We start from the raw sequence: 19,246 nt of genomic DNA, 5'->3' as shown, positions 1-19,246 counted from the left end.
GGAAACTCTGGAGATGCGGGGTATCGAACCCCGTACCTCTCGCATGCAAAGCGAGCGCTCTACCGTTTGAGCTACATCCCCGTTTATTGTAAACATGTAAATTAGTCTAATAATACAATTTAAAATCTGGTAGTAAACGAAAAAAAAATTTGAGTTAATAATTCAATTTTAAGGATATTTAGGTTTCATTCCCTCTTAATCTATTTGTCTTTAAATTAATAAAATTAAAATGTTATATGCGGGATGATGAAAGTCCCACATCGGCTAATTTAGGGAATGATCATGCGTTTATAAACAAATAATACTCTCTCCATTAGCATGAGGCCTTTTGGGAAGCTCAAAACAAAGCCATGAGAGATTATTTAATCATTGCTGGCATTAAAATCTTCATTTTTGTAAGCAAATATCGATTTTTTTTATTCACGTGCTACATTATTATTAATATTTTTTTAAAGTCAGTAAAAAATTCAAATAACCATATAATCTTCAACTTTCAAATAATAATTTTATACCAGATATATGTGTGTTAGACTCGGTACGATCCTAAAATATTAATAAAATAAATTTTATTCCAACTAAATTTAAGTTCTAAAGTCTAAAGTCATTTAATTAAAAACAAACAAAAGAATCAAAGCTAAGCGAAGAAATAATAGCATCTAAAAAGGAATTAAAAAAAAAATGTGCCTTTTTCCAAACGTCATAAAATTAATTAGCCTCAAAATTAGATAGCCATTCAAAGAGATTGAAAAAGAAGAAAAAAAAAATTTATATTAAAAAATATGATTTTAATCCGTTAATAAAATTTAAAATATTTCATATTTAATTTAAAAAATAGTACGCTCGAGTTTAGTTTTAGTTTTGTCCACAAAATTTAAAATATTACACTCGAGTTTAATTTCTATTTAGCTCCCAAATTTTAAAATTTTATTTAATAAAATACTTAAATAATCGATAATCGTTGAAGAATCAAATTATTATTCTAATAATATATTTGAACACATAAAATAATCGAAAAATAAATAAATTTAGTAGATTTTATCTTTTTATTCGCAATATTTTAATTATATTCTCGTTGCTTATAATACAAATTATGGTATATTAATTGCGTCAATGTTCAAATGTCATTAAATTATTTTTTTAATAATTGATTATTTGATTTTAATAATTTCAAAAGATTCGTTTGTTATTATAATAATAATGTTCATGAATCATATTAGACAACATCTTATTAAATTAAACACTTAAAAACAAAAACTATGTTACTATTCTTAATTTAGTTTTTTTAATTTAAAATTAAAATTTTATTTTCTTATTTTATCTATTTACTTTTTTATAAAAATTAAAATTAATTACAATAAAACTTTAAAACATTTTTAAGCTGAAGAATTTGTTGGATAAACTTGGTAATTTGGCAATAAATAAATAAATAAATAAATATATATATATATATATATATATATATATATATATATATATAAATGTTATAATAAAAGCAAAGACAAAAGAGTTGTTTTGAAAAATATTAAAATAATTATAAGAATTCAAAACTAAAATAATTTTCCGACCAAAGGATTAAACATATGTCGAGGACAGGCAAGCGATATTACTAAAATGTCCCCGACAATAATAATAATAATATTTTAAAAAGTAGGTCAAATAAAAAAATTGTGAGATGTAAGTTTCGTATGTTATTAATTTATTTTTAAGTAAAATAATAATAAAAAAAAGAAATTACAGGTTTTAATTATTGCACCCACAAATTACAGGTTTAATGGGAAATATTTAATTAATTTAAGATATATAAATTTCCAGCTTTTTTATTTTATTTTAAATAAAGGTTAAATTCAATCTTATAATTTAGATATTAAAAATAGTCCATTTATAATATAGTTTAAAAATAAAATTACCATTTTAAATTTTCATTCAAATCTCTATTTTTTTAATATTAAATAAAATTATAAAATTCACAGACTCAAAAAAAATATTAATATATTTTTCTTATTGGTACTTTTAAATACGCGATATATTTTTATTTATTTATTTATGATAAAAGAGACGTTATAAGTTGAAAATGACAAATTTTGTTCGTACCCTTGTAATATTTGTTTACAAAATCTTTAAATATTGTGGACATCCGAAAAATCACAATTAAATACGATTCTGCTTCCCCTTCGTACTACGAGACTCTTGTTCGGCTTTCTTTCGACCAAAGAAGGTAGCGATGAGAATGAGGATCAGTTTCAAATTCGTTGAGAATGGACGTTTTCAGGGTGGATCTAAAAGATCTCCGACAGTTGTGAGAGGGTCTTTTGGGGGTCGTCTCTAGCTTAGCTTGCTTTAGCAGACACGTGGCTAACCGAGTTGAAATGGAGAGGGGGAGGGGTAAAATGGTAATTTGGGAATTGGAAAAGAATGGAGAAGAAGGAAGAGTGGAAAAGTGGGGACAGGGGAGGTTTGAATGGTCAAAAAGGAAGAGACTGTGGAAAGAAGAGAAGAAAAGTTAAAAACCAAAAAAGAAGCAGAGGAAGAAGAAGAAGAACAAGAACAAAGAACAAAGAACAAGACCATGATGATGGACATTAATTAATTCGTTAAGAAATATGTATAAAAATGGGAGCTTTGAATTCAGCTCTGTCGTTTTGTTGACTGTCAAACAAGCCTAAAAAGCCAAACCCAACACCATTATCCACCCAACTCACAATCACATTTAATTTAACAAATCCCTTCTTAAACCATTTCTCTCTCCATCCCCCTCTCTTTAATTACAAAACCCCCATTTCTATACCCAAATTTCACAAGATTCCACCGTCTTCTTCGTTTCTAAGAACACCCACTTCCCCAAATCCTCTTGTTTCGTGCTCATCGGTAAAGGGTTCCTTCTATTTTGCTTCTTCTTTCATGGGTTTTCCTTTTTTTGAGATTTCTTTCGATGTTTCTTATTAGGGTTTGTTTGATCTCTGCATCTTCTTTATTTCCTCTGTTCTGATGTTTATGGAATCTGTTCTCTTTCTACTGGGTGTTCCTCGATTTAGGTTTTCTTTTCCGATTTCATGTCTCATGATCCATCGGAGACGGTGGAGCTGCCGCTGATGGCGGCGGTTTTCCAGATTCCCGTCATGGCCGATGAACATCTAAATCGGGTTTAAGCTAGTTTTTGTTGTTCTGTCCCATTTTTACTTTTAGAGTTTTGATTAGATGTAGAAAACTTTAGGTAACAAATTTCTTTACTGATTTGATGCTCTTCTCAAGCCTTGATGGTAATTTTTTGCTGTTTAATCTGTGGAATAACCTCTTCTTTCAAGAGGGTTGAAGATAAATCCTCTGTTTCATGAATGAAAATTCTTGTTCTTGTTCTTACTGCTTTTCCAACTATTGCAGGTTACTTTTATAGATAAGCAATTAGATTCGGAGTTTAGACGTGACGTTGTAAGGATAGTGCTGCATATATATCGAAGCGAATGGCATCCGTAAGCGTCGTTCCAGCTTCTGCGATAAGAGACCGTGGTGGAAGTACAATTGGTGTTGACAGGTTGCCTGATGAGATGAATGATATGAAGCTTAGGGATGATAAGGTAACTGGCGCGAGTTTAATGTACGTTGATCTTTTCGACGTTTGAACGATACAGTTTTTCTGATATATATTTGGATTCACAGGAAATCGAAGCGACCGTTGTTGATGGAAACGGTACTGAAACAGGGCATATAATTGTAACGACCATTGGTGGAAAGAATGGCCAACCGAAACAGGTGAATATCCTGAGACTTGCTCTCGAGACTATCGTAATTTAACTTCCTTACTGACTCGTTTTCGTTTCGAACTTGTTGTAGACTATCAGTTACATGGCTGAGCGTGCGGTAGGACATGGTTCTTTTGGAGTTGTATTTCAGGTATGTTGTTCACTGCTTACAATCGTTAAGTTATGTTAAGAAACACGATATATTATCAACTTTGTTTTGTAGGCGAAATGTTTAGAAACGGGTGAAACGGTTGCGATTAAAAAGGTTCTTCAGGACAAGAGGTACAAGAATAGGGAACTGCAGACCATGCGTCTTCTAGACCATCCAAATGTTGTGTCCTTGAAGCACTGTTTCTTCTCGACGACTGAGAAGGACGAGCTTTATCTCAATCTTGTTCTTGAGTATGTTCCGGAGACCGTTCATCGAGTGATCAAACATTATAACAAGATGAACCAAAGGATGCCGCTGATATATGTGAAACTCTATTTTTATCAGGTTTTTTGCCAAACGATATTCTTTTTTGTATTATTTTCTAGCATACAACCTACTCTGTGAGATCCCACGTCAGTTATAGAGGGGACGAAACATTCCTTATAAGGGTGTGGAAACCTCTCCTTAGTAGACGCGTTTTAAAACCTTGAGGAAAAGCCCGAAAGGGAAAACTCAAAGAGGATAATATCTGCTAGCAGTGGGCTTGAGCTGTCACAAATGGTAGTAGAGGGAGACACTGGACGGTGTGCTAGCGAGGACGTTGGGCCCCAAAGGGTGGATTGTGAGATCCCATATCGGTTAGAGAGGGGACGAAACATTCCTTATAAGGGTGTATAAACCTCTCCTTAGTAAACGCGTTTTAAGAACCTTGAGGAAAAGCCCGAAAAGGGGACAATATGTGCTAGCGGTGGGCTTGGGACCTCGACCCTTATTGGAAACATCTTTCTTTGCTTCTTTAACATTCTTTTTTTCTTTTCTCTCTCCTTTCTATGCAGATTTGCAGATCTCTTTCATACATTCATAATAGTATTGGAGTATGCCACAGAGACATTAAACCTCAAAACTTACTGGTTCGTGTTCATTCGGTCTCTAGTGTTTTACGATGGATAGCTTGTTTTACAAAGCCTCGTGCTGATTGTTCTTGCTTCCTCCTTTCGACAGGTTAATCCACACACCCACCAACTCAAACTCTGCGACTTCGGCAGTGCGAAAGTCTTGGTACGTTTCTTTCGTGTTCTGGAATTTGTTCGATGAGTTTTGTGATATGCTTCTGACATCGAGACCAATTTTCTTACATTTGGCAGGTTAGAGGCGAACCGAATATAGCCTACATCTGTTCTAGGTACTATCGAGCACCTGAACTTATATTTGGTGCGACTGAGTACACCACAGCCATCGACATCTGGTCAGCTGGTTGTGTTCTAGCTGAACTACTTCTCGGACAGGTTTGTATACTCTCTCACGTGATTGCTGTATAACTCTTGTTATTAGAAACGATTCTAAGGCGTGTTCCGGTGCGTTTTCAGCCGCTATTTCCTGGTGAAAGCGGAGTCGATCAGCTCGTTGAAATAATCAAGGTATTGTTGCAAACATTTTCTCTCTATTTGCAGTCTTTTTCTGTTCTAAATCTCATTTCAAGTGTTAATTTGTCAATTCTTGCAGGTTCTGGGAACCCCAACCAGAGAGGAAATTAAGTGTATGAACCCTAATTACACTGAATTCAAGTTTCCCCAAATCAAAGCTCATCCATGGCACAAGGTATTTAAAACGCGTGTTTATATATACGTTCACCCTTTTAAACTGTTAACCGTTTTAACGTTGTTTTAACGTCGTATATGTCCATGACATCAGATATTCCATAAGAGAATGCCTCCAGAAGCCGTGGATCTCGTTTCGAGACTACTTCAGTACTCTCCGAACCTTCGAAGCACCGCGGTAAGTCGAAAGACTCCAAAACGTTAATACATGAACCTGGATACCCATTTGGTCTCTGACAACTATCTGTTCCATATTAATACAGTTGGAGGCTTTAATTCATCCGTTCTTCGATGAACTCCGTGACCCGAACACCCGTCTACCAAATGGACGTTTCCTTCCTCCGTTGTTCAACTTCAAGGCTCATGGTATCTACTAACGACTAAAGAACTCTTCACGACTTGCTTGATGAGAACTACTGATACTAACTTTAACTTATTTCAATTGTGTTGCCGATCAGAATTGAAGGGAGTACCGCCCGAGATGCTCGTGAGGCTTATTCCCGAACATGCAAGGAAACACTGCAATTTTCTCGGGTCGTAATGCAGTCGATAGTAATCTGAACGTTGCAGAGACACATAAAAGCCTGTAGAAAGTAGTAGCTAGCATCAAATTACAAACGGAAGCCCTATTATTCGTTACTCGATCCCATGCCCCTATTATTTTTTCATATCGGTAGTCACCCTCGTCATCGTCGTCGTTTTCCCCTGTAGAAATCAGGTTGAGAGAAGGTTCTGCTTGGTATGTTCTTAATACCATGATGGATAACACAACAGCCCTTGATCTGTAGTTGACAAACAGATTGTAATTCCTTGTTGATTATGAACATAACCTTAGAATATGCTAAAGCAATTTTGGCACTGATCAATCACCATTTTGCAGCAAATTTTATACTTTATTGGTCGGTTTTTGAAGAACTTCAAGAACTTTGAACTTTTATGCCAAGAAATCCACATTTTATCACTTTTTTGATGTCGTCGGAGTAAAGAATCGTCAAAAAGGATGTTTAGCGCGTTGCAAATTCTTATCGAAAACTTACATCACATCGTTGTAGATTCTTATTCGATACTCGTATTAGAATGTTTCTAGAAATGTGAAAAATGTTTTTGAAGAAGCTTCAATATTTCTCGAATTCTTAAAAGTGAACAAATAAGCCCTTTCCTATCTAGAAAGAATATTGTGAGATTTCATGTCGGTTGTAGAAGAACGAAACACTACTTATAAGGGTGTAGAAACCTCTCCCTAACAGACGTGTTTACCTTGAGGCTGACGTCGATACATAACGAGCTAGAGTGGACAATATCTGTTAGCAGTGGGCTTGGGCTGTAACAAATAGTACAAGAGCTAGACACCGGGCGTTGTGCAAGTGAGGACGACCCATTACCCGTTTTACCAATTCTAACCAATTCAACGATACTCACTTGTGTACTAATCAACCTCGAACCGACTCGTTACCCGTTTGAATCAAGAAAGTAAAATAAAGTAGACGAGAAAGGTGAGTTAGGTGGGAAGAATGTGATGTTATAATTACTTTGGTAGAAGGTCTAAGGTGAATTAAACTTTTGAATATATAAAAAGAAACAAGTATGGTGGGGAGGCAAAAGAGGCAACTTTGGTCCCCTATCCCATATGACTTGTGACACTTTCGGCTTTGCTTCAAAGCTACTTAGGCTTTGAATATTGCTCGTATAGCTTTTATAGAATCTGTTGCTGTTAGTATCTGAGCAGCGTGCTCGTTAGAGTCGTGTTTATAAATGAGATATCTTTTTATTAGTATCTATAGGTTTAAGGGTGTGTTAGAAATTCGTTTGATGTTCATGCTTAAAAATATTTTCGAGTATTTTTCGGTCAAGCTCATGAGCTAAAAATATCTCCAAAGAAGCAAATGCTCGTGCTTTTGGTCTAAACTTCTTTATTCATGATCTTCTACGATCTTCTTTTGCTACCAATTTTTTAAATAAATTATTTTTCGACGTTTCCGTTCCCAAACACTTTCAATTTCACGTTGTACTCGAGCGTGAATGTTCATTAAAGGAGATTTTTTATATAATTTTTTCAACAACGCGTTAACATTTTTTAAACATAAAATAATTTTTTTTAAAAAAACATAATCTTTTGAATAGAAAAGACACAAAAAGAATATTTTGTGTAGATTTTTGTTTCTACCACTTGGTCTTGTTTAATGTTTGTTCTCATGCAAGACACGTGATTCAAGTTCCAAAAACAACAAATAATTTAAAAATGTGTAATAAGGAATTATTCGTTTCCTTCTCTAATTGACGTAGGATCTCACAATCCACCTCTTTTGGAGTACAGCATCCTGGTTGGCATACCACCCGGTGTCTGGTTCTAATACCATTTGTAACAACTCAAACTCACCACTAGTAAATATTATTCGTTTTGGTCCGTTATATATCGCCGTGAACCTCACGATTTTAAAACACGTCTACTAAAGTTTTTCATACCTTATAAAGAATGATGTGTTACTTTGATAAATTCGAATAAATTGGGCTTAAATGTGGGCTTAAACAAAAAACTTGGGCCTATTGCACGGCCCAAATATTAGTTTCATGGGCTCCTCGGCGATGCTTGCTTGGCAAATGCCAAATGAAATGAGATAAAAATTACTTTTAATTAAAGGATAATTCAAATTTATGGTAATTATGATTTCAACTGATTTTTTCATTATTATTGGAACCCTAAAACTAAAGAAAAAAGAAAAAAGAAAATTAAAAAAAAAAAAAAAAAAAAAACTATTTTTCACAACCAATTAGTCAAAGTTGACACCATTATTCTCCAACTCTTACGTCATTGTGCTTACGTCATCAAATTACTTATTTATTTAATTTAAAATAAAAATATATACACAAAAAATAAAAACAAAATATTTATTTACCCTGAGTCGTTATTATCATTGTGAGAATTTGACAAACTCAATGCATAAAGAATAGAATAAAATAAAATAAAATAAAATAAGATAATTAAAATTAATTATTTACGAAATTAAATTAAAATAGGACGTTCACAATTACCTGTAAATAGTAATAATAATAATAATTGTCCCTATAAATACTCTGTTCTGTGGAGGTCTTCCCAGTGAAGCGCCCTCGAAACTACACGTCGTACGAAGGACAGAAAATTTCCCCAAATTCTCTCTCAGTTTTGCAGAATTCCAATCCAAGCAAATGGAGGTTTCCGGCAAGAGGAAGCGGAAGGAGAATGACGGTAATCGCAATGAGAGCGACGAGGCGGATATCGAGAAATTCATGGAGATCGTCGAGAAATTCCGCGCTCCGTACGACTGGTTTAGGGCTAAAATGTCCGGTTCCGTAGCGAATGGCGAGGATCAGAGAATGAAGAAGAAGAAGAAGATTGTTGAAGACGATTCGAAACGAGGCGACGTTTGGATGCCGTTTTTTCTTCTGGAAGATTTCGAGGAAGAGGAGGTGATCAAGTTCTGGAAATCCACGGCGCTAAGGAGATCGGAGACGACGGCGACGGCGACGGCGGCGGCGACAACGATAGACGGAGGGAGCGAGGAGAAGGAGAATAACGAAGGGTTAGACCTTCGCCTCTGTCTTTGATTCAATTTGAGTGTTTAGTTTAGACGCGAAACAACCGAATGAATGTTAATATTCAAAATTAAAAATAATAATAATAAATGGTTTTTATTTTATTCTTTCATTTTTTTTTAATTATTCGTATATAATTTGTTTAATAATTTATTTTAAATCTTTACTATTTTTAATTAACATTACAGCATGTATCATCCCCCATATATATATATATATAATTCAAATGTTATTTTATAAATATGTTTAAAATAAAATAAAAGTTTAATTTTTAAAATTTATAATTTTTTTAATATTGTCTAGCTAAACGGAAATTTTAGGTCTAGGTAGAAAAATAGGCATTTCTATGATGACGTGTAAATGGGTGATTGGAAGGAAATTTCCACTTTATTCTCACGAAACGGCTGCGTTTTTATTTCCATGAAAACGGTAGCTTGACGTCATACTCTCTGCGTAGGCAGAAAAATAGTTTTATTATTATTATTATTATATATTTTTTTTAGACAAAACCAGAATTTTTATTAAATTTTAAATTTAATTAAATTAAAAATGTTTGTTAGCTTTGAAATTTTTAATTTTGCACATTATATAAATTAGGTTATGAATTTGGTCACTATATTTCAAAAATTATAATTTTGTCCATATTAGGTTAATGTGGAAAATAATCCCTATTATTTGTTAAAAATAATAAACTTTATTAAACAATTAAATTCCAACTCTTAATTCTTCTAGATCCTATCACATCAAACTTCTCGTTCACCAGAATTTCATTTTTAACGTGATTATATTGTTCTTAAATAAATAAATTCTCGCACAATATTCTCAAATAGACAAATATAAAATTCTGATTTTTTTGTTAACCTCATACAAAGAGGTGTACGTGAGTTGGGTTGGAATTTTTTTTGGATTAACCTTAAGTTTTAGGGATAGTTGGGTTGATGACCCGAGCAACCCCAATAGAATTTACAATCCAACCCTGTTGGAGTTTTGTTTTTTGTTTGTTTCTCGAGTTGATGCAAAGGAGAATAATAGGGTAAAGTGATTTGATAGATAGAGACCAAAAAGCCACCAAAAAAAAAAAAAAAAAAAAAAAAAAAAGTCAAAAATGGAAATGTCAAACCCTTCTTCTTTGCAATTCATTGTGTTGGGACTTTCCTTAGAGGAACTCTGTCCATTGCTTTTGGTTTGCTTCCATTTTGTCCCCTTTTTGTAGCCTTCCTTTTTGTGTTCTACCACAGAGTTGCTCTCTTGTTCAGAACACTTCCAGAATACTACTGTTGGAAGTTGACTTGTGCTCATCTAGAAAGTTCGAATCTTCATGTTTTCGTGTTCTAATGTCTCGCACCGTTCTTGTCGTTTTTTGAAAATATGATGTCTTACTGCATAGGAATGCTTTTTTCGGGTGGTTGGCATTGCAAGAAAATGGAGAGGCCCCGCCCGTTCGAGTCGTTTTAAGATGCGTTGATATAACTTATATGAAAGAATGACAATGATGCTAACAATAGAGTTGTGAGATCCCATCTTAGTTGGGGAGGAGAACGAAACATTCTTTATAAGAGTGTGAAAACCTCTCCCTAGTAGACGTGTTTTAAAACAGTGAGGCTGACGGCGATATGTAACGAGCCAAAGCGGATAATATCTGTTAGCGGTGGACTTTGATTGTGATAAATGGTATCAGAGTCATATACCGAGCAGTGTGCCAGCAAGGATGTTGTGCCCCCTTAGTGAGATCCCACATCGGTTGGAGAGTGAAACGAGACATTCCTTATAAGGGTGTGAAAACCTCTCCTTAACACACCGTTTTAAAACTGTAAGGTTGACGGCAATACGTAACGGACCAAAGCGAACAATATATGCTAGTGGTGAACTTGGGTTATGACAAATGGTATCAGAGTCAGATACCGGGAGGACACTGTCCCCTAAGGGGGTGGATTGTGAGATCTCACATCGGTTGGAGAGGAGAATAAGACATTCATAATAAAGGTGTGGAAACGTCTCTCCAGTAAACGTGTTTTAAAACTGTGAGACTTACGACGGTACATAACAGACCAAAGCGGACAATATCTACTAGCGGTGGATTGTGAAGAGAAAGTTATGATTACAAGCTACAAACTTAGCAACAAATACATATTCATATCTAACAAAAAGCTAAAATTTTATGAAGCGATGTGTTGTGGGAAAGAGGAAGAACAAAGCAAGAACAAGAAGACTATACACAAATGCAAATTAACAATATCATATCAAACTTATCTAAAACTTCTTATCACACCAACACTTTCTGCATCTACTTTGATGCCGTGTTCTTAAGAGGGCTCTTTCCCAGACCGGACGATGGTGTTCCTCGTCCCCCGGCTCGAGGACTTTGCACTCCTCTTAGCTCGCTCACCCGAGGGCTCTCGAAACTCTTTCGCTCACATCTTGGTGATGCCATGGAGCTTGTGATCTTAGGACTACTAATATGCCTAAATTCGCCACGGCTTCGAGTGATAACATCGTCTAAAATCTCCCCATCGCCACCAAATGAGGCTCCAGCTCCCAGCTCGGCTTCCTGTTCATAGAATAGAATCAAAGACGTCGATCAGCTTCGTGATTAGAAACCATATATCTGCATCTAAATGTATACAATGCGATGTTACCGTAGCAAGATTGAACGGTAAAGCCGATGCTTCTTCGTACTCGGCTGCATCGAGATCTTGGAGATGTGCACCTTTGAAGAACTTGGGAAGAAGGTATTGTCGTACCGGGACGAGGAGCATGATCATCAAAGGAAACATGACCCCGGCGATCGGAACCCATGTTAGTCCAAAACATATGAACAAATATACAATTTGGAAAATGGTAAAAAGTACAATGGATTTGAATGGCACGGTTTCGACGAATGTCGCGTGGTAATCCTCAAGAACTCTGCACGTGACACAAAAAAAAGTTCATCATTCGGAGAAACGTATCAAATTGAGAAGTCGGAAAAAACTCGAAAATTTTCGTTACTTGTATCTTCTACTGGGTGCAGTGAAGAGCAACAAGATTCTTTCCCAAAACTGGTTACCAGGCAAGCTTTCGATGGCCATAAACGCGAAGTAACCCCATAGAACCGAGGTCGGGATCTTTTTCAGGACGGGCATGGCTGCAACGCATCCTCCCACCATTGCAGCTTGAAGCAAATTACTGACACGCTGTTCTTTCACCTCGACAGGCAATAGATCATCGATTTCCTTTTCAATGTCGAACACCGTCTCATCGACCGGAGCATCGAAACTGCCCATACTCGAAGCTGCCAGAATCGTTGTTTCTTTTAGCTCATTCAGTCCCTGCTCAAAAGTCATTACATAGCTTAGTGAACTCTATAATTAAGAAGAGTAAACACGTTTCCCCGGTCGTGAGTTACTCATATAAGTTCGTGTACCTCCGAGACTACTTCCTAGTTTCGAGTTTTACGAGTACGAAAATCGGGTGACTTACACGAGATGCGGGCTGTTGGTAGATCAGGGGAGTCTGCATTTGATGATATGCTTCTTGCATACTTCCATACAATTGTCCCAAGCTAGCATTCTTTCTCATACTACACCGTGTCGTTTTTACAAGTTTATTCCGCAGCAACTACAAAACGAGCCAGAATCTCATTACAACACTAAAAAGACGAGTATTCAACAGCAAATCGATGAAGATAGCTCGAAAAGATTATCGTGACCGAACGACGAACGACCAGTTTACCTGGTGTTTGAGAGTAGCTAGGCTCTTCGTATGCATCGGAGATTGTGGGATGACTCCATTAGAAGGAGGAATTCCAAGAAGGCCACATATTAAGGTCTGGCACGAGAAGACATGATTCAAACCGTTATACTGACATAACGAGCGAGATGCCAAAACGAAAAACAAATTGCTAGAGAGATTCATTTCCATACCAAAAATCCCAAGAGAAGTAAATCATAATGGTAAGAAGATGGCTTCCTCAAATTAAACTCTTTCTGCTGAGCAAGTTGAGATGCAACACTATGGTCGAAATAGTAAAGCACCGCAATCATCGTAGCAGGGATGAACGCTCCACAGATATAAAGGACTGGGACGTCGAGCATATCCTGCAACGTTGGAGCGAAAAAACGATCAGTATGAAGGAGACAAGAGAGGAACATGATGATTAGCCTTACCTTAATAACAGTCCAATTCTCGTATGCACCGGGAGACCATGGATTCGGGCTGAAGAGTCGTCTCGGGATACCTTGTGGGACGTTTTTCGACGGAATGAAGGATATACCTGTCCAAACAAGAACCATGAGCGGCACTCCATAGTCTGCTATCAAGCTTCTGAGCCAACCTGCCAAAACAATACATTATGAAATGAATTGACCTTTTCATATGAATATCTAATCTTCTTCCTAATCATACCAGATCCATATCGCCACGACCGAGCTTTTCGACTCCTTAACGCAGTGAGTACAAGGCCAAACGACAGTACCAAAGCAAACATCCCATTGGCAAACCTCCACGAAGGTATAAACTCCATCAACTTCGGATTTTCTCGTTCGGGGATACGAAACTCATCCACAAGTCCCTAAAAACAATGTCAAACGCTCAATCTTATTAGACATCAAGCCAGTAAACTCGAGCAAAAGGGAGTGTGCATATTTCTTACTTTCACCGCTTCCTGCATGAAAAGCATCGCGATAAGCAAACCGAACAATTCACCGGCGAGACGAGTGAACCGATTGATGATGGAACATGCTCCTAATATAGCCATTAAGAACAGCAAGGCTGCAGTCCAAACACACACCCTAAAGATTCACATGTTCATACAAAATGGTGTCAACAACAAGCACTACAACATTTCAATACAGACCAATTCTACAAAAGTTATACCATCCACTCCATGCTAGAAACAGATTCCGACCCAACTCGGGTCGTTCCTTCGCGAAATTGAACATGAAGGTATACATAATAACAGTAGGCTCAGCTACTCCCAAGATTAACAAAGGTTGACCTCCAACAATGGAGTGAATGATGCCACAAAGAGCTGTGGAGGCTAAGGTTTGAACAGCGGTCAACACCCCATCTGCATAAACAAGTTAAGAACATGTTTACAAATTCAAAAACAGATCTAAAATGAAGTTTGCAGGAGATTCTAAGTTGTTCTTACCAGTACTTCTCTCCAATTGTTCACCAAATGAAATGACAGGAATAGCAGAGGCAAAGAATATGTAAGTAGTGGGAGCCAAAATCCTAGAAACCAATAAGAACATCAAGAACCCACATGAACACTCACATAGAAACATAAAAAGAACAAACCCCAATAGCAAAAATGAATCAAGATTCCACAAAATGAAGAACAATGGAGAAATGTTCATACCTATATCCAGCTCTGAATCCACCAGTCCAATCTTGTTTGTAGCAGAGCAACCTCCCTTTAAGGTCCTTCTTGATTCCACGAAATGGAACGAAATTTTCCTCCATAGACTCAATATGGGTAATCCTCTTTTCACTTCAAAATCTCTGAAAAACTAAGCTTCAACTTATGGGGTTCTTAATGGCATTGGTGATTAACAAAAAGGGCTTTGAAAACTCAAGCTCAAAACAAGGAAATGGCAAAGAAATTACATGATTCAATGGCTTAGAGAGAGTAAAAACCGATTCAAAGAAGGTTTAGCAAGAAAAAGAGACAAGAACAAGAACAAGAACACAAAAAGAGCTGAAATCTGAGAAACAGAGGAAATGGGTGTGCAGAGAAACAAGCAAGAATGAGGATTAAATAAGGTAGAAAAGGGGCGGTGAGGGAAGAACATGAAGGAAAAGAAGGGTAGATTTGATGCAGACATGGAGGCGGGTCAGAAGGGGGTATGAAAAGGAAGCTCACTAATAATTTTTCTTTTTTAAAAAAATTGTTTTTGTAAATTTCGGAGGATGAATCATGTGTATCTCTGAGTATTCCAGCTTCCATGGGACCCTCATCATGTAAGGCCAAAATGCCATATCATCACCCATTTAAAGATTCAAGCTTTGAAGCTATGGTGGTGGGGCTTTCCAGATGATCCTCCATTGTTAAAGTTCAAAGCTTTGTTTTTGAGAAAAAAAAAAAAAAAAAAAAAAAAAAAAAAACATGAGGAACTCAAAAACTGACAATTTGTAATGGTCTCCAACAATCCAGAGCATGTCTCTGCCAAGAACAAATGGGTAACGACCAAATAAACTTGTGTTAAATACTTAATATGTTGGGTTTTTTCAATGATTAAATGTACAATAATGTCTTTTGTTTGGTATATATTTGTAAGTTTATGGATCTAATCATTTATGTCATCAAATGACATTTGCTCACCAAAGTGTAATTAAGATTAAATTAATTTTTGAGTGCAATTAAGATTATATTTATAGAAACAATAATGTGAATTTTATTATTGAGAGAATATAGCTCATCCCCATGTGCATCTTTATTTATTATTATTATTTCTTTTAACTCATTTCGAGAATATAGTTGATAATTCTGATATTCTTCTACGTCTCTTGCGATATGATCATGTTGTCTAACAGTGAAAACTATCCACACAAACCAACACAGATCCTTTCATTATGTTTATTCTCATTTACATGTTTCTTAGAAAGATTTTCAAAAAGTTACCCGAGATTACATGTTTCTTATTTTAGATACCTAGATTACTTCTTCGATGACCGAGTAAATGCATGTTTCTTCATGACTTCCAGCTCAATCATTATCATTGAAACCAACCAACTCAAGATTGCAATTTTGAGAATAGAACATTTCATGATCAACTCTGTCCACACTGGTTGGAGAGAGGAACAAAACATTCTTTATTCTATAGAAACTTCTCCTAGTAAACGCGTTTTAAAATCGTGAGACTGATGATGATACTTAAGGGGTCAAAGCGGATAATATCTACTAGTGGTGGACTTAGACGAGCTAATACAAGTTGACATAACCAAAAGTAAGTCTTTTATGATACAACTCAAATGAGCTGATCGAGTCTTAATCATGATAGTGGTAATAGTCTATGACCTAATCGTATAAACTAAGAAACATGGTATATGGATTTATTACATCATTTATGGATAATTAATTAGGGTTTTGAATCATATATTATATTAATGAATTAATAAAGAAATAATTTATAGTGTGTTACATACATGAAATCACTTGACCTAGGTAGGGTTTTTAATTAGCAAATTTTAAGGTATATTTAATATTAATTTAAAAGGCTCTTTTTTTGCATAAATAAATAAATAAATAAATAAATAAAGCAAAGGGCTTTGAGTGGCTACCATGCTTTCTTATAGCTTTAATTGTCACTTTGATTAATGTTAACATTATAATATATAGTTTTTATTTTTGAAAGATTCAAAGGTATCAACCAAACAACCCTTTAACTTTTAAGCATAGTGCCTTAATATTAAAGCTTTGTAATTGATTAGCTTCTATTGATTCTATATGTAAATTAAACCTTAAATCATGATTAACATTTTTTTAAAAATAATTAGTCTCTCGATTAATTTTTATTCTATGTATCTTTTCTTCGGTGGGATATTATTATTATTATTATTATTTTCGTACGGGTAGATAAACAATAAATATCAAACTAATGATAATGACTCATTTTTAAATTTATTAAAAGTATAGGGACTAAAGTTGAACGTTCTTTATGTTCAACAATATTTGAAAATAAGAGTGTAACAGCTCAAACCCATTACAAGAGTGTAATATATTGTCCGCTTTAACAATATTTGAAAGCAATGTGTCTTCTCGGGAGAGGTTTCCACACCCTTATGAGGAATGATTCACCTCCTTTGAGTGTCCAACGTTCTCGTTGACACATCGCCCGGTGTCTGGCTCTAATATCATTTGTAATAGTTTAAGTCCACCACTGGTGATATTGTCTGTTTTGGCCCATTAAGTATCGCTGTCAGCCTCATGATTTTAAAACGCGTATGCTAGGGAGAGGTTTCCACACTCTTATAAGGGATGATCCATCTCTCTTGAGGGTCCAATATCCTCACTGATGTCTGCCTCTGATATCATTTGTAATAGCCCAAGTCCACCGCTGATAGATATTGTCCGCTTTGACCTGTTACGTATCACTATCAGCCTCACGGTTTCAAAACGCATATGTTAGGGAGGAATTCCTCACCCCTTTTTAAAACACATCTGGTAGAGATAGATTTCCACACCCTTATAAGGAATCATCCACTTCTCTTGAGGGTCTAGCGTCTTCGCTGACACACTGCCTGATGTCTAGCTTTGATACTATTTGTAACAGCCCAAACCCACCGCTAACAGATATTGTTTGCTTTTACCCGTTACGTATGACCATTAGCCTCACAGTTTTAAAACGCATTTCTACGCCCTTATAAAGAATGTTTCGTTCTCTTCTCCAACCGATGTAGGATCTGACAAAGATATTAGGTTCGTGGAGGTCGATATAGGACAAAGTAGGGAAGTGGGTGATAAAAAGATTACAAATTTTTGAAAAAGAAAGAAAAGAAAAGCATGAAGAAGAAAGCTTTATATATTGTAGATGCATATAATTGACCTACCCAACACTTCATTCATACTCAATCATAGAGCATCATCAAGCCCACCATTTTTGGTCAACCCATTTGTTGTCTACCCATCTCAATTCAATTATTGTCTTCCAATCTTGCAAATATGTTTGTTTGTCTCCTTGTTTCTTGCGAGCTAGAGACCATGGCTTGTGCTTAGATATTGTGTCTACATGAGCTTTTAACTTTGGAGTTCAAGGGATTGGTGCTAACCCTAACATTTTAAAACTAAATTAGATAGATGGATCGAATTTGAGACGATTATTGTTGGAGATGTAACACGAAAGAAAGTGCACCAACAAGGCAATGCACACACTAGCTCACCGTGCTAGGAGACATGAACTCAATGAGTGTAATAGACAAAGCCCACCATTAGTAGATATTGTCTTTTTTGAGCTTTCCCTCTCGGGCTTCTCCTCAGGGTTTTTAAAACGTGTTTGCTAGGGAGAGGTTTCCACACCCTTATAAAGAATGTTTCGTTTTCCTCCCCAACTGATATGGGATCTCACAATCCACCCCTTTTCGTGACCCAGCGTTCCGAGTATCCTACGTGGGCACACAGAAAATAACTATATAAAGAAAAATTGCACAGGCAACTAGCTCACTGTAACGACCCATGTTCCAAGTAGGGTGACATGACTCCAAGTAGGGTGGATTGTCCAGGACTCAGACCAAGATTCAGAATTTGAACTCGTCACCTATTAGCTTCGATCCTCCCCTCCAACATGGTCACGTTACATATTCCTCACTTCTTAAGAGTGAAGACTATCCCTATAGACCAACACAAGTCCTTCCAGCATATTTTGTCCTCTCTCATATGCATACCAGAAAAATTCTTAGCGGGTCAACCAACATGGAATGTTTTTCCAACTAAAACACGATTAACCATAGAGTACCTACAATTGAGCCACCGAAAAGGAAGATACACCTTATCAATATAGACAATAATTTTCATTTTCTTTCCGAAAAAGGCTCTTTATATGAGCGGTACGAAACGAACGCATACATTCATGATTAAAGAGGATACCGAAAAGAGGGAGCTAACTAGGGAAGGTTGATAAGTTGATTTCAATCTTTCCTTTATTTTTCAACTCTTCTTCTTCCTTTATATTTTTATCACTATGCATTGGAAATCATTTTGTCTACCACAATACATTTTCCCTCTCATTAATTATGGATTTAAATCAATCTCAGCCGTTCATCATGGTAGGTCCCTCAATTTTTTAAAATTAAAATTAAAACAATAATTTAGGGTTTAATGGACTTAATAATGTAGGGTACCCCATAAGGTTTATGAACCATAATCACCCTTCTTTGATTTGGACTTCTCTTTCACTTCAACTGTTACTTTGAAAAAAATTAATTATTATTATTATTCAAAGTGAAATTATTATAAATTTGTGGTTTCATATTTCTATGGAGGTTTGCATCATATCATTTCATTATAACTTTATCTCAAAATGTGAATTATTTTTCTCCCTATTCTAAAAACTATATATTATACCATATTAATTACACCATACAAAATAACTCGGTTAAGATAAGTATGAAAATTGATATGATAGTTGATATGTAAAAATTACAATGCTATAGTTAATACCAATTTTTTTACTCTCGAGTCGTTGAGCTAATTTTCATTTTATTTCAACGAA

General features: G+C 35.6%; 2 protein-coding genes and 1 non-coding gene across 3 annotated transcripts; 1 reads left to right on the top strand and 2 right to left on the bottom strand.

The window, feature by feature from the left end:
- Positions 1-8: 8 nt before the first annotated feature.
- Positions 9-81, bottom strand: TRNAA-UGC (transfer RNA alanine (anticodon UGC)). Its single transcript has one exon. It is a non-coding gene; the product is annotated as a tRNA-Ala (tRNA).
- Positions 82-2,660: 2,579 nt separating this feature from the next.
- LOC111788060 (glycogen synthase kinase-3 homolog MsK-3) lies at positions 2,661-6,352 on the top strand. The gene is made up of 13 exons (XM_023668207.2): positions 2,661-2,865; positions 3,379-3,572; positions 3,655-3,747; positions 3,829-3,888; positions 3,961-4,233; positions 4,725-4,799; positions 4,891-4,947; positions 5,034-5,174; positions 5,256-5,306; positions 5,392-5,487; positions 5,581-5,664; positions 5,750-5,852; positions 5,945-6,352. The coding sequence occupies exons 2-13, from the start codon at positions 3,459-3,461 to the stop codon at positions 6,025-6,027; spliced, it is 1,230 nt and encodes a 409-aa protein (XP_023523975.1). The 5' UTR covers positions 2,661-2,865; positions 3,379-3,458; the 3' UTR covers positions 6,028-6,352.
- A 4,749-nt stretch (positions 6,353-11,101) lies between these two features.
- LOC111788059 (boron transporter 1) lies at positions 11,102-14,894 on the bottom strand. The gene is made up of 12 exons (XM_023668206.2): positions 14,398-14,894; positions 14,188-14,270; positions 13,911-14,103; positions 13,687-13,825; positions 13,440-13,605; positions 13,202-13,368; positions 12,959-13,132; positions 12,768-12,863; positions 12,516-12,653; positions 12,045-12,364; positions 11,693-11,960; positions 11,102-11,604 (listed from the first exon to the last, which is right to left on the bottom strand). Exons 1-12 carry the CDS (start codon positions 14,499-14,501, stop codon positions 11,341-11,343), a joined length of 2,112 nt encoding a protein of 703 aa, XP_023523974.2. The 5' UTR covers positions 14,502-14,894; the 3' UTR covers positions 11,102-11,340.
- Positions 14,895-19,246: the final 4,352 nt, after the last annotated feature.

Source organism: Cucurbita pepo, chromosome 2 (genome assembly GCF_057944985.1).
Source record: "Cucurbita pepo subsp. pepo isolate OVF chromosome 2, ASM5794498v1, whole genome shotgun sequence".
Taxonomy (NCBI): domain Eukaryota; kingdom Viridiplantae; phylum Streptophyta; class Magnoliopsida; order Cucurbitales; family Cucurbitaceae; genus Cucurbita; species Cucurbita pepo.
This window is presented reverse-complemented; position numbering and strand designations above follow the sequence as displayed.

Coding starts and splice junctions, on each gene's coding strand:
- LOC111788060 (XM_023668207.2), top strand. CDS start 3,459: ATGGCATCCGTAAGCGTCGTTCCAGCTTCTGCGATAAGAGACCGTGGT. Junction 4,234..4,724: donor TGAAACTCTATTTTTATCAG/GTTTTTTGCCAA, acceptor CTTTCTATGCAG/ATTTGCAGATCTCTTTCATA. Junction 4,948..5,033: donor TCGGCAGTGCGAAAGTCTTG/GTACGTTTCTTT, acceptor TACATTTGGCAG/GTTAGAGGCGAACCGAATAT.
- LOC111788059 (XM_023668206.2), bottom strand. CDS start 14,501: ATGGAGGAAAATTTCGTTCCATTTCGTGGAATCAAGAAGGACCTTAAA. Junction 13,826..13,910: donor TTTCTAGCATGGAGTGGATG/GTATAACTTTTG, acceptor GTGAATCTTTAG/GGTGTGTGTTTGGACTGCAG. Junction 11,961..12,044: donor GCACCCAGTAGAAGATACAA/GTAACGAAAATT, acceptor TGTCACGTGCAG/AGTTCTTGAGGATTACCACG.